General features: G+C 48.8%; 8 protein-coding genes across 8 annotated transcripts; 3 read left to right on the plus strand and 5 right to left on the minus strand.

Moving 5' to 3' along the window:
* Positions 1–2,536: 2,536 nt before the first annotated feature.
* Positions 2,537–3,097, minus strand: DEU56DRAFT_738472 (uncharacterized protein; the record flags this gene model as incomplete). Its single annotated transcript, XM_041348660.1, has 1 exon — positions 2,537–3,097. A coding segment is annotated over one exon (561 nt), but the record flags the coding sequence as incomplete, so codon positions are not given.
* Positions 3,098–3,149: 52 nt separating this feature from the next.
* DEU56DRAFT_738541 (uncharacterized protein) lies at positions 3,150–4,427 on the minus strand (the record flags this gene model as incomplete). Its single annotated transcript, XM_041348668.1, has 1 exon — positions 3,150–4,427. One exon carries the CDS (start codon positions 4,425–4,427, stop codon positions 3,150–3,152), a length of 1,278 nt encoding a protein of 425 aa, XP_041207409.1.
* A 1,252-nt stretch (positions 4,428–5,679) lies between these two features.
* Positions 5,680–6,495, plus strand: DEU56DRAFT_913648 (P-loop containing nucleoside triphosphate hydrolase protein; the record flags this gene model as incomplete). Its single annotated transcript, XM_041357545.1, has 2 exons — positions 5,680–5,690; positions 5,742–6,495. The coding sequence occupies 2 exons, from the start codon at positions 5,680–5,682 to the stop codon at positions 6,493–6,495; spliced, it is 765 nt and encodes a 254-aa protein (XP_041207410.1).
* A 259-nt stretch (positions 6,496–6,754) lies between these two features.
* On the plus strand, positions 6,755–8,787 carry DEU56DRAFT_913649 (uncharacterized protein; the record flags this gene model as incomplete). Its single annotated transcript, XM_041357546.1, has 3 exons — positions 6,755–7,945; positions 8,005–8,514; positions 8,578–8,787. 3 exons carry the CDS (start codon positions 6,755–6,757, stop codon positions 8,785–8,787), a joined length of 1,911 nt encoding a protein of 636 aa, XP_041207411.1.
* A 478-nt stretch (positions 8,788–9,265) lies between these two features.
* DEU56DRAFT_913650 (uncharacterized protein) lies at positions 9,266–11,125 on the plus strand (the record flags this gene model as incomplete). Its single annotated transcript, XM_041357547.1, has 4 exons — positions 9,266–10,483; positions 10,537–10,816; positions 10,873–10,919; positions 10,988–11,125. 4 exons carry the CDS (start codon positions 9,266–9,268, stop codon positions 11,123–11,125), a joined length of 1,683 nt encoding a protein of 560 aa, XP_041207412.1.
* Positions 11,126–14,424: 3,299 nt separating this feature from the next.
* On the minus strand, positions 14,425–16,054 carry DEU56DRAFT_809213 (uncharacterized protein). Its single transcript, XM_041353466.1, has 9 exons — positions 15,786–16,054; positions 15,689–15,721; positions 15,471–15,643; positions 15,343–15,422; positions 15,083–15,286; positions 14,903–15,018; positions 14,815–14,839; positions 14,590–14,757; positions 14,425–14,533 (listed from the first exon to the last, which is right to left on the minus strand). Exons 1-6 carry the CDS (start codon positions 15,930–15,932, stop codon positions 14,906–14,908), a joined length of 750 nt encoding a protein of 249 aa, XP_041207413.1. The 5' UTR covers positions 15,933–16,054; the 3' UTR covers positions 14,425–14,533; positions 14,590–14,757; positions 14,815–14,839; positions 14,903–14,905.
* Positions 16,055–16,446: 392 nt separating this feature from the next.
* On the minus strand, positions 16,447–19,048 carry DEU56DRAFT_809215 (uncharacterized protein; the record flags this gene model as incomplete). Its single annotated transcript, XM_041353467.1, has 6 exons — positions 16,447–17,298; positions 17,357–17,689; positions 17,793–18,081; positions 18,136–18,404; positions 18,455–18,663; positions 18,718–19,048. Coding segments are annotated over 6 exons (2,118 nt in total), but the record flags the coding sequence as incomplete, so codon positions are not given.
* Positions 19,049–19,752: 704 nt separating this feature from the next.
* Positions 19,753–22,006, minus strand: DEU56DRAFT_902000 (uncharacterized protein). The gene is made up of 4 exons (XM_041356579.1): positions 21,890–22,006; positions 21,434–21,825; positions 21,355–21,400; positions 19,753–21,293 (listed from the first exon to the last, which is right to left on the minus strand). The coding sequence occupies exons 2-4, from the start codon at positions 21,562–21,564 to the stop codon at positions 19,863–19,865; spliced, it is 1,608 nt and encodes a 535-aa protein (XP_041207415.1). The 5' UTR covers positions 21,565–21,825; positions 21,890–22,006; the 3' UTR covers positions 19,753–19,862.
* Positions 22,007–23,913: the final 1,907 nt, after the last annotated feature.

Raw genomic sequence — 23,913 nt, forward strand, 5'->3', positions numbered from 1 at the left:
AGCTGATTTTCAACTGTAATTTCAGAGTCTAATTGGTCTCACTTAGCCTCGCGAAAGTGCAGGCTGCGAGGATTAGCCAGCATAAGGATCTTTCCGGACGCGAGTCCGGAAAAATCCGATGAATAGACAAACTAGCTAAGGACAAAAGGTGGAGGCCATAGATAGAGATAAAAAACAACCCAGGATGCGCGAATGCCTGCGCGTTCACGCGTGAAAATAAGCCGTAATGTGTGTGTTGGGAGGGAGGGAGGGCGATAAGTTTGTATAAAAATAAAAAAGAGAAAATAGGAAAACATATCTTTTCAATGGACGAGCGCGAATGGATCACGCCCATCATGTGCGGACCGACCATTAAAGATGAGAGCATGCAAAAGGGTAGGATTCTTGCGAATATACGAGCGAAATGAGTCTGATGACCACCGCCCAATAGCTTGAATCTCCATGGCAGGGACTCCTGCTGCTGCCAAGGATGTTGCTCCTCCCGCTCGCATGGAATGACCAGCGATGGTGGGAGGACAAAATTTTTGTAAGCGTGTTAAAAACCACGCTCGAGAAGGCACGTTCCCGTTCTCACGTAGCCAAAGAGTAGAGTGGAAGGGAAAGAGTGCGTCACGCGACGCAAGATAATCGATGAAAGAGTGATGAGGATCTGGATGCACGAGGGAGCGCTGAATGACGATTGTTGCACCCTCGAAATGAGGGTCAACTTTGTGTGTTTGCAGTACAAAGGAGTGATTGTTCAACGTTACGCACACGGAGGTGCGTAAAGTAAGCTTTTGACAAAGTTGAAGTTCCTGAGTATCGGGCCAAACGAGTTCACCAAGCCGTAGAAGGCCGTGAAAACCGTCAAGGAGCATGGCGATGAAAAGCTTATCATCATGGGAAGGATGGTGAAGACTGTCAACCACCCGTGCAAGATCAGTTCGTGTCAACGGAAGTTTTCGCTTAACTGGAGTTCCATAACGACGCTTCGCGCCTCGCAGAGTCCGAGCGACTAAGCGCGATTTGCGAACGTCGCGAACCAATGGGTAGAACTCCTCAAGTTGACTACAAATTCCAGATAGATAGTTATCCACCGAACGAGGGTTGATTTGCGCCGCCATAAAGGTGATGAAGTAAGAAAAGGTGTCGGCGGTTGGTTCGATTGCGAAGTGGTGCAATTCGCAGAAGGTGAGGTACGAGTTAAGGGCGGAAGAATAGGCGTGATTTGTTGAACGGTCGAGAGACAAACCCAGATTAATAGAGCATTCATGTACGAGACACTCTAAAGGCCAAGCTTCCCGAATGGGCTGCTTGGCACGACGTAGCGATGGAATCATTTTTTCCCTTCCCCCAGCGCATTCCGAGGGGGTTCAAAGGGGAGAATTCGGAGATGAGGAACGCACGCTAAGGCCTCCCGAGCCTTGTTGCGTGAGAGGTGATCCGCGACCACATTTGTACTTCCCGTGATGTGGAAGACGCAGAAATCGACTTCTGTAGCAAGGATAAGATCAACAACAAACATGAGGAGTTGATTATAGCTCGTTTCGCCAGAAAGCAAGCTGAAGATGCTGACGGTATCGAGGCTATCTGTAAAAACCGCCAAACGTTGGCCCGGCAAGATACGCGAAAGAGCGTCATAAATCGCCGAGGTGACACATAACACTTCGAAAAAGAAAATGTCAGATACTGGCGAGCGTGCGGGCAGCTTAGACTGAAATGCTAAATGTAAAGCGGGGTACCAGAACCCCATTCCAACTCCTGAAGCGTCACAGTATACACACAAAACATCCGGTGCGTGAATAATTTGTCGAAGGTTCCAGGATACAGACTTGAGGAGGTAGACTCCATTCGATCGCTCAAGATGCTCCGCTGCCCAGAGAATCTCAAAAACGATGCGCCGGTTAAGCCATACAAGTGCTTTCGACTGCGTCTTTCCCTTCATCTTTTGGTAAAGGGCCGCTAGCCCAGGACGTAGCATTGGAGCGACATTGAGTGCCCAATTGAGGGACCCTGCTATGTGCTCACATTCCCGAAGTGTACGTCGATGGCGATGACGAGCGAATGCTCGTAATTCCACGATTAGGTCTGTCTTAGCTTCGTCTCGTAGGGTAATGCACATAAGCTGTGGGTCGACATCGAACCCGATGACGGGAAGGGGTGAACCAAAGACTTGTTTGCGCTCTTCATGCGGAATCCCAAGCTCGTCCCATAGGAGCAGTAATTTGACCATTCCACGCGGTAGAAATTTCTGATACTTGCCGTAGAAGGCGAGATCATGTTCTTCAGCGTACGAAAAAGAATCGTCGACGTAGATGTAAGCAAGAATGAGTCGCGTAAATGTCGCCAACCATATGACGAGTGACATGAAGGCGTGAAAAATCTGTTGTGACGCTCGTCCCCCGAAAACGTTAGCTCTATCAACGTGTCGTCGACCCTCGAATGAAACAACCTGTTTGATCTGCCAAAGCGGATGCATGGGCATGTGTCGATAGGCCTCTGATACATCCGCCTTCCATATTACGAGAGGCCCGTCTCCCTCTTGACTTCGATACTGTCGTAGCGCATTACCTAGATGCTGGACGTTGTCCAACGTAACTCCAGCGATATCTGCCTTAGCGATCATGGAGTTGAGAGAAAAAGAACCTGCGCTATGGTTGGTAACGAGTCGATACTTTCCTCCATCTTTCGGTACTGCGTGTATGGGCATAGAGTACATCCCAGGTAGCAACCCCGGACCGAAGTCTGATGAGTATCGCCCAACGCGAACCTCCTTTTCGATTTGTTCGTGTAGAAATTCCCGCTCTTGAGGAACAGAAGGAATGGGAGTAGATTCCTCCCACGTGGAGGGATATTCCCCGTAATGCGTGTCTGCCCAAGGCCAGAACCCTTGGCATAGACCAGCGCACACAGAGTGGTAGAAGTTAGGATTCGGGTGGCCTGCATTCTCCAACATAGATTGAAAGACATCGACGTTGATCGGAGTATCAACACGAAAGAGATCCGGACGCGAACGAATGGTTTCGATTGCTTCGATATTGAGAAATTCAGAGGCAGGGGGTGATGGTAATGGTTCTGCGGTTTCGGTCCATAGCGCCGTTGGACTAACTACCGACATCCGCTTACCCCAAATGAAATGTCGGCGAAAACGCTGTCCCTCAGCAATTGTCTCATTTACCCTTTTTGTCCAAGGGACACTCTCCCCGCTTATGGCTCCCCCTGCAGCTTCCTCTGTCACATACGTGGAAGTAGAGGCATTCTCTCGCCTCCTTGTCACATTCCCCTCGGTTCCATTTGTGACACGGCTCTCCCCTTCCTCTGGGTTGCCGTTTCTCTGTGGTGAGTTCTTTCCCTCCCTTTTCTCCCGATCCGTGTGACCCTTGCATGCAGGCGACCATCCCAAAAGCTGACAAGTGGCTGGACTTGAGTCCTTCGAATTTAGGGAAGTCATCGAGGCGGAGAAACTTTTGTTGTTCAATGAGGAGTTGAACGGCACGGTCGAAGTCGAGGACACGCTCATGGACGGAATAGAAGTGGTTTCCGAAGATGTCGGACATGTACTCCCTATACTCTCGAATTTCCTCTTCCCTCCACGGCATGATGAAGGTGAGCGCTCGAGTCCATATGTCGGTCGCGATTCCCCAATCCCCCGCAGATTTGACCTTGTGACTAACGGTTGGTTGGGAGAGCGAGAGCTCAAATCCCTTCCCAAGGAACTGGGTTTGCTTAGAGTCGATGGCAGTGGAATACCGTCCGGTGAAGACTTTATCGAGATCCACCGCTTTCCCTTCGAGAAGCAATGTCCACTGTGAGGTAGACAACTTTGGGCATCCAGGCGTAGTGGTGATTCTGGTGCGATAATACTTTGGGTCATCTGACCATTCTTCATAGCACCGCAAGGCCATTTGAATCCCTTGCGATCGAGTGAGGGATTGAAATTTGGATGGCTCAAACCAAGGGCAGAATTGAAGTACATCATCGTTAAGTCTTCTCCGCTTTTCCCTTTTGATTCTGCTACTCCCTGCGTACCCTGATTCCTGCTCGTCATCATCCTCAGTTTCTTTACTCTGCGCTCTGCCTCTTCTGATCGCACTTCTGAAGACTTCTCGCTCTGGATCATACAAGACTTCACTTCCACCCGAACGTGTCGGTCTTGGACTTCCTCGAATATTTTCTGGCTCTTCCTCTGTCCTAACGGCGTCAAGGACCTCAAGATAATGGCCGAATCCGCTTTCAAAGGCGGGGTCTCCATTGGTAGTGGCTCCCGCAAGTACCTGTTGGATGCCAAGTATTGCTTTTGCTTTTGTGGTCTTATGCTTCCGGTAATGGATAATGAATTTGAGACATTGCTCGATGACTGCGGGGTTGAAAGAGGTCGAGAGACTGTCTGCGGACTCGCGATGTCCTGAGGAACGGGTTTCAGAGGAGGGATGCTCATATTCCGACATGGATGAGCTTAAAAAGCGATGTTATTTAGATAGTGACGAATAAAATATGCTAGTGCGATGATGGTCTTGTGAGAAGAGGCCAACAGAAATACTTCTAGAAAACATACCTAGTGCGATGATGGGCAGGTGAGAAGAGGCGAGGACCTCCTAACTGCCCACACGCACTAGTAAAACAAAACGAATCTCCGCCAGAACGAAGATTGCTCAGCATGAACGTCATGCCGAGGGCGCCCAGAGCGCGTGCCACAACGGCAAAGGGGTGGACCCTAAATCAGCCCGCACATGGGAAACTCGAAAGTATCGACCAATTAGACTTGTGTAAAGAATCGATTAAACTCGAAAAATTCGGAACTTTCAGCACTTCGTTTTCAGCTCATTGTGCTATGCTTTTAATTACATTTGGTGCTGATTTTGGCTAATGATTTTCACTGGAATCACTATCCACAGTGCAGACAGATGAGCGTTAGTCTCTCACAAGCGCCCCCCACACTGTAGCCTTCCATGTCGAGTATACCTTGGGATATGGTTAGTACGTCATTTGAACTATGGATGGCTGTCCAAGGTTTTTGGTAGTTTTCTGAAGCATTCTATCGAGGTCTGACTACGGGAGACTAGCTCACTGAGGCCTGATCAAGATCAGGCATTATCCGGCGTTGTTCCTCAGTTTCCTTTTTGGTAACCTTTTTTTTTTCAGCGCCTCGCTTTTGCCAGCCTTTACCTCGCCTCGATCGGCCTTTCTCTCCCAGAGTCTCCAATATAGGTCCTCCCGTCAAATCCACGAGTCGCACCCTCATCAATGCATGCTTGCCTCGAGTTTTTGATCAAGTACTCCTACGATGAAAATATGAGATCACATTCTGATTCCGAAATTCTTCGAACAGCCTTGGCCTTTTTGTCAAAACTCGATTTCATTGTAAAGCCAATACTTATATATCAAGTCATATATAATGACGTACAGGCCCTGCAATCTACGTAACGCACCCTGAAGGACTGCTGCATGGGTTCTCTAACCAATCGAGTCACACTGCCAACAACATGAGTTTGCCTCAAGTTGATCTATCGAATGCATCGGGAATGTAGCAGATGCTGTTTCTTCGTCAAGCCATGCGACTTATGGTTGCGAAAATGAGACGAAGAAACGTGATGATCTGCTTTGAGGCTGGTGTTCGTATCCCTTTACTTTTATAAGACCTGCATCATTAAATCTCGACCAAAGACTACATATCACTACTACTGGAACATCCCTCCTGAAATGAACACACGGTACGTAGTCTTCAGATATTGATTTGTTCTAATATTGATATCCGAGTACAGCAAAAAAGTTGTCGTACTCTTTGGCGAGTCTGGAGCAGGCAAAAGCTCTGTCATCAACCTCATAGCGGGACAGAATGTAGCACGCACATCTTCTAGCCCACAACGCTGTACGATGCGCTGGGAAGAATATGACATCAGCTTCGGTGGCGCGTCTTACCAGGTGTTCGATACCATTGGACTCGAGGACCCGCAGCTTGGAATCAAAGAGTACCTCGAGTGCGTCGAAAGCGCCTATAGGCTTACCAAGGAATTGGACTCGCGAGGCGGCATTGATCTGCTCCTCTTCTGCATTCGCGCTGGAAGAATGCCCGCTACTCTTCAGAGCAATTACCGTCTCTTTCATGAATTCCTCTGCGAGAAGAAGGTTCCCATTGTTCTTGCGATCACGGGTCTTGAAAGAGAGCAGAGGATGGAGGATTGGTGGGAGCGAGAATATCGCGCCTTCAAAAAATATGAGATCAAAGGTCACGCGTGCATCACTGCCGCTGATGGATTGGATGGCAGGCACAAAGTCCTATATGAAGAATCGCGCGTCACTATACGTCGCCTCGTCGAGCAATTTGCTGCTGATGGGCAGAAGCAAGCATGGGAAGGAGGAGATAACCTGTTCGTGTCGCTGATGCGTAAGCTGAAGCAGCTACTCTCAGGTAGTTCCCATTTGACAAGGAAGGAGCTTGTACCTTTTCTCATGAAGCGTTGCGGTATGTCTAAAGATACCGCAAAACAGTTGGCTAATATGATCAAGCAAGATTGAATTTGATAACTTGCGCTCAGACCTATCTTTTGTCGATACGTTACTCATGACTACCACTGACTACGTAGGATGGTAGACATTGGTGATACTTAATAGAAAGACTGTCTTCAGTCTTTGGTTTTTAGAACACTGTCAGATCGATCGTGCTCAGCTATTACAGTGTCGCAGCCTTTGTTTGGCATCAGTCACGTGATGCTATAAGCTTAAGTTGCAATTTGGATCTTACGTGGATAGAGATGGTTTGTCCATGTCATCGTCAATGTCCACAGCTGCATCTTTGTCGATGACGCTTCCCAACGAACTATGGCTTCCAATTTTCGAATACCTGCCTCCACAGTCGCTTCGTAATGTTATTTTAACGTCGAAGAAATTTCATGCTGTCGCCATCCGTCTTCTTTACAAGCATCTGATTCTGACGTCCCCGACATCGTTTGTAGAGGCGCGCCCCGCGCTATCTTCCATCCAGCCTGCACCACACGCTCTTCTTCTTGGTATTTCTCCGTTCGTACGCACCGTGGAGCAGCTACAAGAAGCTGTCGCTGTTGTTTCCTTTGATGGGTCCAAGCCAATTACTGTCAACACTAAAAACAATCGCCAATCGACCAGGTCTCTTTTCTCTGAAATTAAGGATACCTACCAACCACGCTTGGTTGCGGATATGACACTCTACAACACCCTCCTATCACAAGTATCCTCGTTTATATCTCTCAGACAGCTCGTCTTCCGTGGTATGATTATCCCAGGCAACTTCCACTCCATCCTACACGACTTTCCGCACTTGCATGATTTGGCAGTTGTGCACTGCACCGTTCCGTTCGTCCGTGCCCCTCCAGACATTGACCATACTTCCCTGAAAATCGAAACTCTCACCATCCTTGATATTCGTACTACGTCTCGATCTGAGGACGACGACATGCATCTTCCCCGTACCCGTCTACGCCTTCTCGCAAAGGCCTCCACCCTCCGCACCCTCACATATGACCACACCGTCTGGGTACACCGCGCCTTCACATCTGCCTCCCCATCTCCCCCGCTTACTGCTCTCGACGTCAAGTTCCCCATCCAGAAAGACCGTCCCAGAGTCCCACTGGGCTTTATCTCATTCCTAGAGACTCTCCCTTCCCTCCGTACTCTCATCCTGCGAAACCACGTCCCCGCTCTTTCACTGTCGCCAAATGGTCTCCCAGCCCTCTGTACTATTTCTGCCCCTTTCTCTACTATCACGTCTCTCTGTTTCGGCCGTAGAATCGGCAAACTCGATATTTGCGATGAAGTCATGCTCACACCGCTCTACAAGGTATTTGCAGAAGTTCACTCTCACTTGCTAATGGTGCAAGAGCTTTCGCTGTTCTTGGGAGACTGGGATGACGAGGTCTTGCTGGCCATTGTCGCACATTTTCCCAATTTAACCAAGTTACAAATTAGGTATGTGAGGGGCGGGCCAAGTGAGGTGCGTGGTTTTCCCCTCATTTCCTGTCTCCTTTCGCCGACGCCAACCCTAATTTCTAGGATACTATCATCGGCATGGGCTCACGTACACTGTACGCTCTTCCACACATTGTATCCGTACACATCTTCTGCATCCCTGGTCCCCCGCCCCTTCAGACCTTCCTTGAGACGAATACCCGCGATGACGATACCGCATATGGCGCCCCTGGCATCGACGACACTTATTTCCAGAGTATGCATAACATCGATCCGGTTACAGACACGAAGGGTGATGAAGATGATGATGGCGTACCCCGTGACCAGGGCCATGCTGGCAACTCGCAAAATATTGTCGTCTATCAACCAGACGTTGACGTAGACTTGAACATGGACATGGACGTGTACGCCATGTATTGCTGCCACGGGACTCGCATCGGGTTGCCGTGCCATGAGTGCACAACTGCCGAGCAGCGGGCGCGTTCCAACCAAACTATTGATAATTTGGAGTCCAACCACAACCCTGAACCTGAGGTCGAGGAGCCCCTATCACCGGAGACGGAGCCGTTTGACGATTATAATCGTGAACTTGTCGTACGCCTGCTATGTTGTATTTCGATTGCGGTATCTGCTGATCATGTCCGTCTTTGCTTTTAGATCGCTTGGAACCGTGCTTGTACTGGACTCCGCACTGTTCAGCTGCACCTGGGGTGGGTGTGGCGGCGTGCAGACCCTGATGACTCCTGGGTTGCGAGGCCATGCGAATTGGGCATTTTTGGTGATGTCTTTGAGTCACCATTTGGCGAACCGAGTTTATTGTTAGGGAATCAATGTTCTAGTTACGCATCCAGACGACGACGTGACTAGGAAATTATTAATGTGGAACGTATGGAGGCAGAACCGGCAATCGAGAGGGGGTCTCGGGAACGGATGGCAGAATAAGAAAGAGGGAAACAGATCGAACGTGACCTTGAGCTTCATTCTCGGCGCTGACTTCGACATCTTTATTGGTATGCAATTCGGCAGTTTTTTCATTGTGTTGATTCGCTTGTACTTCTGGATGCACAAATGGAAAGCGTTTGGTTATCTGTGTATGTTATTTGTTTATGTTCTGTGTATGTACGTGTGCTCTTCTGTGCCTCTACTGTATTTCAAGTCATGTTTTATTTGCTCCTTCCTTCACGTCTTCTGTTAATTCAGTTCGTGAATGCTTAGATGCGTGTAGTAGTATCCATATTCCTCGAAATCGGCCAGTCTCTCGGTGTTAACAGTCTCAAGTCCGAGACTTTGATCAGTCACGTGATGCTATAAAGCTAACTTATATCTTTACCATCAACTGATGTCCATGTCATCAACTGCGTCTCCGTCAAAAGTCGCCTATTCAATGACACTTCCCAATGAACTATGGCTTTCAATCTTCGAATATCTGTCTCCACACTCGCTTCGTAACCTTGTCTTGACGTCGAAGAACTTTCATGCGGTCGCCATCCGTCTTCTTTACAAGCATCTGATTCTGACGTCCCCGACATCGTTTGTAACGGCGTACTCAGCGTTATCTTCCATCCAGCCTTCACCGTATTCTCTTCTTCTTGGTATTTCCCCGCTCGTAGAGCGCCCAATGGAGCAGCTGAAGGAAGCTGTCGCTGTTGTTTCTTTTGCGGAAGCTGACGACTGGACGCCCATTCCTGTCAACAGGCAGTCAACCAGGTTTCGCTTCTTCCAAATCAAGGATGCATATCAACCGCGCTTCCTTGCGGACGCCACTGTCTACGACAAGCTCATCACCCAAGTTACCTCCCAGGCCTTTACCTCTCTCAGACAGGTTGTCTTCCGTGGTATGCTTCTCCCGCGAGATTTCCACTCTATCCTGCGCGACCTTCCGCACTTGCGTGATTTAGCAGTTGTGCACTGCACCGTTCACTTCGCTGGCGTCTATATAGATATCAAGCACACTTCCCTGAAAATAGAATCTCTCACCCTCATCGATATTCGCTCTACGTTTCCATCCAATGACGACGACATCAATCCTCGGAATCCCCGTACTCGTCTACGCATGCTTGCAAAAGTCCCCACCCTCCGCACTCTCACATATGACCACACCGTTTGGTTACACCATGTTTTCACACCTTCCTCGCCACCTCCCCCACTCATTGCTCTCGACGTCAAGTTTCCCATCCAGAAAGACCGTCCCAGAGTCCCACAGGGCTTCATCTCGTTCCTAGAGACTCTTCCCTCCCTTCGCACTCTCATCCTGCGAAACCACGTCCCCGCCCTTCCACTGTCGCCAAATTCTCTTCCAGCCCTCTGTGCAGTTTCTGCCCCTTTATCTGCTATCTCTTCTATCTGTTCCGGACCCAGAATTATCAAGCTCGATATCCGCGATGAAGCCACGCTCACGCCACTCTACAAATCATTCGCAGAAGTGCACTCTCACTTATCGAGGGTGCAAGAGCTTTCACTATTTGTGGGGGACTGGGACGACGAGGTCATGCTAGCTATCGTTGCCCGTTTTCCCATGTTAACCAAGTTACAAGTCCGGTATGCAAGGGGAGGGCCAAGCGAGGTGCGCTGCATATCCCTCATTTCCCTCTCCTCGACCCTGACCCTCATTTTCAGGATACTATCCTCGGTATGGGTTCACGTACACTGTACGCTCTTCCACATCTCGTATCCGCACGCATATTCTGCATTCCTCTTCTCCCACCCCCTCAAAACGTCCTTGAGTTGAGGAAGCGTGATGACGACACCGCATATGGTGCCCCTGGTATCGACAATACTTACTTACAGAGCATGCATGATATCGATTCCATTACAGACACCCTTATGGAGGGTGTTCTCAGCTTGCAGCAGCTACCTTTCCCCCAAGATGTCGACGTGGACTTCGTGGACGAACAAGGTATGCCTCCAGATCACATTTCCAGTTTACACGCAAGCCTGATCCTGAGCTCGAAGCACCACAATCGTCGGAGCCGTTTGACGATTACACTCGCGAACTTGTGGTACGTCTGCTGTGTTATATTTCGATTATGGTTTTGGATGCGCTGATCATGTCCGTCTCTGCGCCTAGATCGCATGGAACCGTACTTGTCCTGGACTTCGCACTGTTCAGCTGCACCCGGGGTGGGTGTGGCGGCGCGCGGACTCCACTGACTACTGGGTTGCGAGGCCATGTGAATCGGGCATTTGGGGCGATGTCTTTGGATAGATTGTTGGTGCGGAGCGTCTGGGAGGCAAAACTGGCCATTACGATGAGCAAACGGATACGGGGACGAATGGAACAGGGAAACAGATCGCTACTCAGCGACCCTCGAACATCTATTTCGACGCAAAGGGTGTCACTTGGTGGCTGTTTTCGTTTGTATCATTCGGAACGGATTGTATTCATGGGTGCGATCCTTTTGTGGATTTTATGTGTAGGTTATATGTTTATTTTGCTAGGGGCGTGCATGCGCTATGTACTCTTCTGTATCATATGTATTCTCTGACGAGCTTGTACTGTACTATATTTGTTATTTCATGTGCGTTTGCTCTGGTTCTTTACTACGTGCCTTGCGCTGATTCCGCCGGTACCGCCCAATGCTCAGCGCTCAGCGCTCACTTTTTGCGGGGCCAAATTGCGCCTGATCAGTTCAACCACAAATGCCTAGCATGATATATGCGGGTACTACTATCAGAGCATGAATGGAAACGCATCAGAGACCCCTTTCTTTGAAATTCGTACAACTACAGTATATCTAGCGTCCTAACGTCCATCATGTCATGAACAGAAGTCATGTCCTTGACCCGTGCAATAATGTTGTGATCCGAAGCGATTCTCTTGTACTCCCTATCATGCTACTGTGCCAGAAAAAGTGCGCCAAAAGGCTGTCCGAGGCGAACAATCAACCTCAACGCTCGTAAGTGAGAATCTGTATCATCAGGTTCATCATCTTCGGGATACCCGCCGATCGGATCGTCTAACACAGACTCGGACAAGGACTCAACCATGCTTCGTGTATCATCCGCAAAGTTAGGGAGCCCGAGGTCATGATGATTCCATGGACGAACGAGCAGGAATGTCCGTTGAGTTGGCTGTGCCCGGGAAAATTGAACCAGTTTGTCTTCAGTGGTGATAGAAAGATCTTCAAGACCGTCTGCCTTGATGTCATAAGTGAGGCATGTTTCCTGGTCTCGACCACGGTTCCGTCTGACTACTGTAACAGGAAATGCAATGCAAGGCAGTTGCAGTCTGGAGTTGACGAAACGAGGAGCAGCGAGGTCGTCAAGGAGAGCATACAGTTACAATGCTGACTCCATGACCACAGCGTTGTGCAACGAAGAGACCAACAAGTGCATGTCATCTTCGGTTAAGGGTGGCGGTGTGTGTGGGAGAGCTTTGTACGAGCTAATATCAGCTGGAAGACAACTGTTGAATGTGGATGATTTTCCGACCCACTCGAGGGCAGTAATGTCGCCTGAACGACCTATAATCTCCTGCAAGAGCCGCCCGAGCGCATTCTGTTTCATCTCGCCATAGATGACAGGTAGGTGGACACCAAATATGCCAAATAATGAGTATGCGATGTCTTCCTGCAATGTGGTGACACGCGTCGACGCCCACTGGAGTTTCTTGCGCGCGCCTCTCATCCCCGGGTCGAAGGCGACAAGAGCCTGCGCATCTATGCCTGTTGAATGCTCCAACTCCTGCAAGATAGCGTCAGACTTCTTGTGATTGGGAGAGCAATCTTCGAGATATGGGGTCCAATCTACTTTGTAAAAGAGAACGATTGCCGGAGCGAGGATTTCCTGAACAGTCCACCCTCGCGTGTTCCAAGCACTGTTTGCGAGTGCGCCAGACTTCGAGGAAGATAGAACATCCGATAGGTAGACGATCGTAAGAGCTGAATGGCGATACCAGACAAACATAGAGTTAACCGATCGTTGCAGTTCAACATTGTTATTCTGATCGATGCAGCATGTGTCGCTCCACGCCCAGTGATGCCCTGCATCACGCGCGACTTCGCAAAACTTCTGCAACTTCACAACAGTTCCGACTGGATCGAGATCGTACACGACCTTGTCCCGGATGTTGTGCAACAGTGGCTCCTTGCCTTCCCACCTATGCGATAACATGACCCAACTGAAGTACTTTTCGACCACTATTTTGATGGGCTCCGTTCGGAGGGGCATGTGCGTCATCGATAATGACAAGATCTGCTTGTAGTCTGTGCTTTTTATGAAGGCGTCGATCTGTGCCTCTCGATTGCATAAAAAACCAGTGGAGGTGTTGAGTAGACGAGGTGGGGCGTTTTCCAGTCGGTCATCAATGACTCTCCGAATAGCACGATCTGCTTCGGGTGGACTGCAATACTGCTGACGCAACTCTAGAAAAAGAGTTACATGTTTACGTTGATGCATGAGCGCTTCGGGGCTTACCCCGTATCTGTGGGTCGGGTGCATCGTCCAACTTGGAGAGCATGATGTCGAAGGCCACGATTGCTTCATCATACCGTTGAGCCTTGTGAAGCGCCGCATGCGTCACTTCATAACCAAGATACGATGATGGGTTGAGTTCAATTATCTATGTATCGGTAGTATCAGCACTTGTGCTAAACAGGTTAGGTATAACACCAGCACCTTTTCCGCGTCGTGAAACGCCTCCGCATAGAGGTTCAGTTCCAAGTTTGCCTTGCTGCGGTGGAAAAAGAGGGACTCGCACGAAGAGTCCAGCGTGATACCTGCTGAATAGAGTTCTACAGCCGTGTCGTAATTTCTCACAGCAACAGCCTCGTCTCCCTTTGCGACACAGCGTGCAGTGCAGTTTTTCTTGAAGACTATATGAACCCAGAGTAACTGTCAATGTTCGAGTCATCTAGGAAGACCCTCACCGGCAGACCATTCGAGACAGCCATCCTTCGCATCTTTGTCAATCATGAGCATCATGTATTGGTGAGACTCGACCGCTTCGATCACTCGATCAGCGCGGAGGAATGCGTCGCACCGTCTTTGGTTGGGGGTGTGCCACAACGAATGCAAGTCCCAACCGAAAAACTGTGCAGTACGCACGAACAATTAGTGGAAATGCCTTCCGTGACCTCGCAGTGACGCACCACCGTAAATATCTTTAACCTCATGTCAAACGGTGTTCTGCGAGAGAACACATCGGTTATGCTGGGAATAACATTGCTGAGCTGATCAGCGGCTTCGCTGTATTGCCCATCCTCGAAAGCAAGTATTGCAAGCTGCACACGTAGATATGACTAACGCCGAGTATGTTCGAAAGTGATAAAATTCGGGAGGTCTGATATAGAACTCACGTTGACAACACTGTACGGGAGTGTATCTAAGAGCTGATAAGTGGTGGCGAGGTCTTGAACTCGCTGTAGTGCTTCATCATGGCGACTGGCATTGAAAAGTGCAATAGCCTGAAAATCGACATTGAAGCCCGACTTATTGTTGAAAATATTGACGAATGTACCTTGATCAATAGTAAAAGATCGATAGTGATCGGATCATGACTCAAAAATATGAAAGCGAGATCAAAAGCTTGATTCGCGTCCCAGAGCTGCTCCTTGCCGCAGAGTGCAATGGCCTTGGAAATGTAGCCCAACAAGGAGGGTTGGATAGTAATGGACTTGGTCATCAAGAAGGGTCAACGTCAACAGCGTCATGATATGCAAGGCATCTCACCTTAACTGCGTCTTGAAGCGCATTATCCCATTCGGATTTTCGCGTCCTTACAACCGAGCGTTTGGCATACGAGCTGCGGTTGTTGTAATCTGTGTCAATCTCTTTGGACAGCAGCTCTTCGGCGGTATGTAACCCAACATTGCAGACCATCGTGTTTATAGCAAGAATCTGTGCGAAGCAAGCTCACGTTCCGCGATAGTTAGACGAATTGAACAAATAGCTTACATCAAATAATGAGTGCTCATTGTTTCTGGTTGATTTTGATCGTCAATGCTTGCTACAGGCAAATGATATTGATATTCAGGGTATCTACCTTTCAACTGGATATTTCTGCAAGTTTGTTTGCTGAAAAAACTGGCCGAGCAATATGGAGAGTTTCAGCCGTGCGTTCCATGAGTGGCCTGCAATCTGCGTCATCCCTGTTCATATCTAATGTCGGGTTTAGATCAAGTGTCTTCATGATGTATCACGATCGAGCGATTGACTGACTTACCAGGGAGGCATACATGACATTTTGGAGGCCGGATATCCTTGGATTGGTATAAAAACTTCAATTGTGACCCATTCGCAAATGTCACCGGAGCGTGCTTCGGGGCCAGGTTTTTAGCGTCTTTCTTCGATGTTCCGTTTTCTGTCAGTCGTGCGAATTCGACGGCATAGAGGGCGTCAAATTTGGTGAATAACACCATTACCGGGACTGGGGTTTGTGAATCAGTGGGCCGCTGCCAACAATGACCGGATGCAAAAGCCTACTGCTGCCATAGTCACTCCGGAAAAATTTAAGTTCTGCTTCAGTGAAACACCTGCTCGCCCGATCCATTGGGATGAAGTACCTATGTCAAAGAAGTGAGCGAGTGCATGTCGCCAACCTGACCGATTACCATATGACATGGATTCGATCCTCTAAACTGATTTTCTTAGAACGGCCTGCGATAAATGCCGTCACCTCGTTGTATTCGGATTCCCCGCCTGCCTCGAAACCGCGTGAATCGTGAAAGATGAATCCTGGATAGTTTCGAAACACCAATCCATTCTCGATATCGAAATCTCCACGCTGAGAACATGTCAGTTCATGTTGCGAACCAAGAGTATACCCTACCTCTCTGGATCGCTGCAAAACAGAGGCATCGATCTGATCTCGATGGTCAATCATTATTACCAGCCTCCACAGTAAGTAGCAACACCGTGACACGCACCTTTTTCCCAGCTCTGTTATATACTTCTGGTTTCTCCCTTGAGTTACAAAGCCTCTGGAGAATGGTGGTTTTGCCGGCATTCGCTCTGCCTATAATGAGGATTCGGACGCGATTGAATTTCTCTCTGATGATCTTTGAGGAATCCATAATGGGGAAAGGGACCAAAGAGGTGGTTTCAGCACAGGCCTATCGCCCAAGCATGTATTGAGTATGCGTACGGTACCATGCATGAGGCGTACACGTGAAGTGACAGCATTTCCCAATTGATGTGTAAAAGTCTATTTTAAGAATTAAAACTACTACACAACTTGCACAAGAAGCACACAATTGAGAAGGTGCTCGAGTCAATAATGTCCCAGATACGATGATTTTATCATTTCTACCCCTCGCAACGATTCGCCTATCGTCTATCTACTAGACCTTCACGCGGAAGTTACATACGCGTACCTAACCTACTTATAGGCGGTCAAGGTCTGACAGTTACACAAGCAAGTCCTGCATATGTTAGATAGCGTTGCAAGGAATCCTTGTACACGAGTGTGATCATTTGACGAGAAAGGAAAATCACGTCTAGTCATACGGCTATCCCTCAAAAAACCCTATAATAGGTACTGTTACAAAGTGGTACTACATGGCGACTCCGGTGAATCCAATCTTTAATCACTCTCGACAATATGGTATGACAACATCGAAACATGACTGGGTTTACATGGAATGCGTGCGACATTCAACTTGAATTCATGCCTTTACTTCTTGTGGAGCAACAGAGTAGAAACTACTCACGACAGATAAATGCATGCCCGCAAAACAAGAATTCAGATTCACATTACATTGAAGAACCTGGTCGGGTGGTAGTATCAACGGTACAACGGGTCAGCCTGTCCAACGCCTCTGCCATCATCGGTCGCTTTTTTGGGTCTTCATCCATAAGTTGCGACGAAATTTCGAGGAGGGTATCGCGATCCGTGGACGGGCGACACTTGTCGCACAGTTCCTCTAATGTTTTTCCACAGGACCACAAGTCCGCACGGATCGCACTCCAGGGGCCATTGCCGGCGGCTACCTCGGGGGCGATATATTCAGGAGTCCCCACGACGCCACGGAACCTATGTTCGATACCCTTGACTCGCAAGGACCTGTTGAAGTCGATGACAGTCAGACGGCCGCCGTTGACGGAGATCAAGATGTTATTCGGCTTCAGCTCCATGTGCGCCACGCCGTGTTGGTGCATGAAGTCGACCGCTTCGAACAGCTGTTTAGCCACAGACCACAGGTGTGCACTGGGTTTTGTTAGCGACGTAAGCCGGGCGCCAGCCGCCGGCATCGATATCACGTTGCCGCCGCGCACAGGCCAGATTCGTACTCCCGAGATGGTATGATTTGCAGGGGAATCGATTCCTGTGAGGTATTGCAGGATTTCAATTTCCTTCCCCCCTTCTTTCACGAACTTCAGGTATCTGTTCTCCGATTCGTGAGTACTAGTAGCGTTCGACACGGCAGCTATCAGTGGATACTACAAGAAGTTTGCAAAGCGTCAGTATCACATTTCCAGACGTTATGATGACACGAACAGGGATGAAGTTGATCTTGTAATCCATCTTCTTTAGAATAGCTTGGATAGCATCTGTACCAAAGATGCCGAGATCATCTTGAGGCTCCTCGTCAGCATCACCCTCAACTACTGAGGCCAATGTCGAGCCGCCCGTCCTGTCCTGCTTAACATTAGATGTGAGGGAGATCATCTTGGAAGCATACTGGTCGACTTTAACAAGGCTATCCTGTTTGCGTTCGTCAAGATGCTTGGCCAATTCCTCAAGCATCGCGACGAGGTTGTACATCTCACGAAGAAATGATACCGCACCATCTGCATTGGTAAGGTCAAAATCTTTCTGGGCAATGGATACCTGGCGGTGCTGACCATTCTATGAGCAAAAAAACGGGACAACGAAACAGCATGTCGCACCTCTTGGTCTCTTCTCCCTCTTCCGTTGGTGTAGTATGGGTGACCACGTATCTTTCTGCCGTCAAATTTGCACGGAGGTAAATCGCGACAACGAAGAACGGTTTCGGTGCACCGTCCCCCATAAGGAATTGCCCTGCCCGTGCAACAGTAATAGCTTGAAGCAGCATGCGGTATCGATCTTCCTCTTCTTTCTGTGAAATAATTTCGCAGAAGAGGAACGGGAAACAAGACAAGGGTGATGAAACGATTAAATCACTCCTCGGGTGGAACTGATACCAAGACTCGGGGCGATTGTGAGTATCGATGAATATAGGAAAGTTCCAGGGCATCTCCCTGAAACATTTCATTATAATCAGTTGAACTGTGACATGAGGTGAACCTACTTACTGTTTTAATTCGAATGGTTTGCTGCGGTTAGAAAAGAAAGGCGGAACTATAAAATACACGATGAAGTTGCTGGTCTTAAGGGCGGAAGATGAGTCGGCGCTAATGTGTTTCGAGTCCTCATCAAAGCACCGAAGGACATCAAAAAAAGCCATGAATTCCCGGTCGGTCACAGTGCCCGATTGGTTCAGAGTCGACTCAAAGATGTCGTGAAGATGTTCAGTGTCCTGGCAAGCATTCTCATAATCCCTGTTCTCTGGGGCTCTCGGGACCTTGAGAAGAATTAGCGAAGGGCTGTAGATGCGGCAAAAGAAGTGCTCGCTTTGTAGGTACGGCGCTGTGCCAATGATGCCTCTATTTCAGAGAGTTCGGCTAGACGTTCGTTGTTGGGAAGGTGCAACTTGCCACCTGCCATGTTATGGGTGACATCGTCCATCGTCCATCTTTGCAGCCTGAACACCCTGATCTGCAAGCGGCTGAATATCTCATTATGATCTCTTCTAAGAGCTGCGATAGCTCTCTCTGTTGCACCTGAAGGAATGGGTGAGCTAATCGATGATCAACAGATATGCTGACGTAACTTGCCCTCCTGGGGGATGATCACGATGTAGACATGCTTCTTTGTAACAGGTTGTGCCAGAATCTCCAAGGAATCCAAATAATGGGACACCTTTTCCCAAGTTTCCGGATCCATGCACTCTGAGATGATGTCGGCAGTGTTACTAATTCTAGCAGGAAGTCGCACGGGATTTTTGAGCATGTAGTAGTCGCATTGTTCATGTGCGATTCTACCCAAAATGCGACGTGCTGCAGCCGAATTGGATTTGAGGGACTCGAAGGTATCCTCGAACCGATCGTCATCGGAAGTTGTAACAGAGAACAACTGAGATTTGAGGACGACGTAGAATTTGTGAGTCATGGCCAGACTCAACTGTGGGAGACACGATAAATCAATTAGATGTAGAGATATCAATATGCGAGCACGAACTTGTTTATATTCGCGACAGGTAAGAAACGATGGCTGCAGAGCTGCAGGGCGAGATAGAGGAGGTTAAAGGGCAGGTGGTCTGAACCTCGCAGCTGGACTTGAGCTGGACTTCAGTTTTCGGGGTTCAAGAGCGTCGTTGGCACGTTGTGGGGGGTCAGTGACGCTCTCGCAAAACACGTTGTGGAAGCTTTCTACAAGAAAATGTTCCAGGATCTGGAGGACGGTGTCATAGACTGTACGAAGTCGGCCTGGGCACATATCGGTGTGTAGTTCTACATATGTCGTATTACTTCGTCTGGGCATGTTCACAAGTTGTTTATCTGCAATCCTTTTTCGTCCCGTTTTTTGTAGTCACTGTGACCCTGATATTCTTGCGCTCCCGTGATCTCGTTTTTGTATCCTCTTTCGTGTTATTGTCCCCTAGAATATTCACTTGAATTCTTCTGTGCCCTGGTCGTTTGCAGCCTCGACTTTTACTCGAGCGCATAGGACGAGTCGCTCGAGTCAAGCCGACTCTGAACCATCACACCATTCTTCAAGCTTCAAGCTCGTAAGTTCGTGAGACACCCGTAACTTAATACCTATCATGACTCGTACTTGTGCTAAATCAGAGAAACGATGAGCTAAAGTTGGTTACTCGATTTACATACATTTCGTCGACATGTTGAATAAACATACAGAGCAGATATATACAGCAGCCACTATATCATACTAGTACATATGAAGTTACAATTAGGACCTCCTACAATCCCTGTAGCAAGTTACCGTGCTCCCCCACTCCATCTTCCGCCTCCGACAGTGACTCCAGTAGGAAGTCTGGCAAGGAAACCGCCCTATTTGGAGCCGTTGCCCGAAGGTTCACTTCTTGTTTCCACAATCGCACAATTTCTTGCCATACAGTAATATCAGACGGATTGAGCGAATCGTACCAGGCGAAATCAGCCAGGTTTGGAAACACCATAGCGAGGAAGAAATGGACATGTGCCGCTTCCGACACCTTTGAGTGTCCGACATGCAGCTCGCGGAGGGCTGTTTGCGCGCGCCAAACCTCCCGGTTTCCGTCTGGTGCATGAGGAAGCGTTGGAAGATGAGTGGCATCGAATGCTAGGTGTAGGCTATGCAGCGATCTGCACCTTGACGCCAATGAGAGCATAGCAGTGAATGTGACCTCGGAAGGGACAGGTTTTGCCGAGATGAACCTCAATTCAAGAATATCCGGCCAGGCAACCCCGGCATCCTCGATGAACCCATCATCAAGGCAGTTATTTCCAACAGCAACGAAATTGACAGTCGACAGCCTTCTGAACTCGAGCAAAGGGCGGAAAATATAAGAAGGGAGTGGGCCGTAGGAGTCGGGGTGCTGCCATGTCCGGTAAAGCGAATCGTCGACGACAGAAATGTTTTCCAGGAATGCGAATGTTTGGCAAGACATGGAAAGACATGTGATAAACGCGGTGATTTCCATCGGTGTAGCAGGTATATGGTACGAGATATCGATGGTTGATAAGTATGGGGTGGTCACTTGAAAAAGGAGGAATACGCATTGTCGCAAGTTAGTGCCAACGAGAAAGAGGTGTTTTAGGGTACGCAATTCGAGTGGCGTGTTGCCCGATGGTTGGCCCTCCACATCGCGGGACGTTTTGCACAAAGTAAGAGTCAGGGTTTGGAGACAGCGGGTATGCTGGATGTTGGTAATGTTCTGCACAATCGAGCGTGTATCGATTCTGTCTATGACCAGCCGATTTAACTTTGGCAGTTTTCCGACACTCTGAGGTAGTGTACAATGCAAAGCCGAAGTACCGTGGTTCGCCTTTATTGAAAGTTGTCGAAGGCCGGCCGCTTCTGCACGAAGAGCATCGAACAACTGTTCTACCTCATGCATCGTAACGTCTGGTGGTACATTGAAGGAAAGTTCTTCTAATCTGGGCGAGAAGAACTGGCGCAGTAGAACGAAATTTGAGCCAACCTCCGGCAGAGCGTCGAAATTGAGTGCACGCAAATTAGGGAAGAGTAGAGCGGGAGGCATGAGCCGGAAAAGTCGCTGTAGGCCCGGGCCACGTAGTCTCGGGAAACGGAAAAACGTGTGGCTCCTATTGCGAACAATCCTGCGTGTCCTTGACGCGTTCATTCTAACGCGCTCCCACTCCGCGAGTTGCGGCTCGCGCAACATTTTCTGCGAAATAAAGTACAGTGAGCATCGTCCGGTCAAGACCCAAATGACATATATCACTCACAATAACATTGTGCTCTCCGACTTCCCAGGTGTCCTGGGGCAAACACCTGATGAGGTGTGCCAAATTAGACTGCTCGCACCAGAGCATATTGAGGGCGGGAGCTGAGAGTGCGGTGCAGGTCAGTGCCAAGTTTCTCAAGTCCACTGTGGAGGACTTGACATTATGTAAAATGATATGGAGGATATCGTCGATTAAGAGAGCGCGATGCATGATTAAAAGCTGTTGGGGGTGCTCGACTGTTTGCACAATCCTTCTTATATAACCAATCTTTCAAGAGTCCACAAACCCACAATGCTTTGACCGAGTGGGTGTCCGCTTGCGGAGTTCGTGGCGTTATTGATTCGATCGGCTACTTCCATGTGGACAGGAGCAGACGCGACATTGAATCACTGCTGCAGCAGCTATTGTTCGCCAATGTCACTACAGAGGTATCTTTCCGCTGGATGCAGGGTCCTTGGGGGACGATATTCGCTGTAATGTCGCCGAAACATGATCAGCGAACATAGTTGTCCACGTCTAAACGTGAACACCTTACCACCAATACGGAGTAACTGTAGGAGGAGCGTCAGCAGATACCAGATGCTGAGCACTCGCTTCGCGCAACGCTTTGGTTGTCCTCGGAATTGGCCAAAGAGGTCTGTCTACGTCAGCTACGAGAAGTCCAACGATTGATGTACTGTCAGCACTGATCATCGACTCACGATCCAAGCACTGGTCAGACCATTGTAGGCTGAGTGGCTGTTAAAGAGAACATTGTTTGTAATGAGAATTCGGTCCTGCAGGAGAAAAATTGGTAAGCGATTGTGAGCTGATTGAAAATCCGGTGTTCATGTTCCTCTTGAATTGAAGTTGTGGTTGGTCTCCGATCTGATACTCCCGCAATCAAGGCATTTTTCATTATATGGTTCCGGGAGATGAACGCTTTGAGGAGATGGCTGTTAACGGAAGAATACACTTAGCTCGCCGAAAAATAAAACTGGAGATGGATCGAAGCAATTTCAGGCGCGGCGTACGCCTCAGTCTTGACGGAATAAACCACCCACGCCCCATACTCCTGAGCACGCAATACTGTTCGCGAGCCTGTTCGCGATCGCCACCTGATAGGCTACGCGCCGCTACATCTCGCGAGTCCGCGACACTGCCACTCTTGATTAAATTTTGGGCAAGTAGACGTGTTCTAGTAAGTCACCAAATAAACGACGTTAGCAATGACGAGCACAAAATAAACTTGCACGCTGAGTATTCAACATTGCGATCGTATCACCAATGCAGCGCTAAACTGCAAAACAATCTACAATCTTGCACGGACGCCGCATCATTAGCACTGTCCATGCACGTATTGGATGCTGAGTAACAAAAAGAAGAAATGTATCTAGGATGCCAGGACTCAGCAGCCTATCTGTGTTAAATATCGCAAAATGTCTTCCACTGATGTAGGAACTTACGGGGAAACTTGCAATGCAACAAACTGTTCACGAACTCACTACAGCAAAATTCCAAAGCCGAACGAGCAAAACGCCCCAAATGAAGCATTAGCGCCAGGGAACAAACCCGCGTTCCAATGTTTCCGAGGCAGACGGAGCCCCGTACCCAGTATCCACGTGAGACCCGCAGCAAATGGATCGCCTTCAGGCTCCAGCTGAAGGAACGTTGGACCCTGGACCATAATAAGATTCAGAAGACACGACAAATGAGATGAATCGCTCATCGATCATCAATATTCAATCTCGATCCGCCGTCCACAGCTTTGTCCCTGTGAGAATCCAGTAGCTTAACGCCAGCACGATGACGCGTTGCAATGGCTTCTGGAATAGGGGCTCTTGCTGTGCTGTGCTTAAGAGTAAGTATTTGCAATGGGTATTCCACCGCAACGCTACATTTTAATGGCGTTGCGAAGAGTGGAGCTAGCAGCCACTGCAAGAACCTCATATTAGTGGAGTGAGTGGTCTATAAGTGTGCGATTCACCAGTATCCCTCCCCAAAAAAAAACAGAGAGAAAAAAGCAGTCCTTGCTTCTCGGAAGCACGCTCCACGTCCGTAGCGGCTGAGTTGCTCCTATATGACGAATCTCCAAAAAGTTCGCTCGCGGCAGAGTCTGCATATCGCAAGACCCAATGGTTATCTATAGGAGCAAGTCCTGGTGCGAAGGGCTCTTGGTTGAGTCGAGTCGATGACTTTTCGACGTCTTCTTCTGAACTGAGCTTGTGTGCGGTGTGTATGCCTGAATCTACAAAGTAAGACCGCAAGGTAGCATAAGTTCTGTTGTGAACTTCGGTTCTGTGTTGGGGATGAACGTGAATGAGGACTTTTCTCGGACCGCCGGTGCCTGTGAGGGATGTGTGCGTTTGGCTGTTACCGTGACCACTGACTCGGACTTTCAGGCTGTCCGACGTTGAACGAGAATACTATTGCTCTGAAAATGAGGGTGGGTTTAGCATCGTGATTGGCACGTTGTTGATAAGCTTCACTGTGTTTTTGAAGTTGTGAAACCTCGAGCTTGCTTGCTATGGAAGAGGGCTTACTAAGCATGTGTAAGAGCCTCTGAGAGTCTCAAATTTC

This window comes from Suillus clintonianus, assembly GCF_016758775.1.
Source record: "Suillus clintonianus strain FC179 chromosome Unknown DEU56scaffold_45, whole genome shotgun sequence".
Taxonomy (NCBI): domain Eukaryota; kingdom Fungi; phylum Basidiomycota; class Agaricomycetes; order Boletales; family Suillaceae; genus Suillus; species Suillus clintonianus.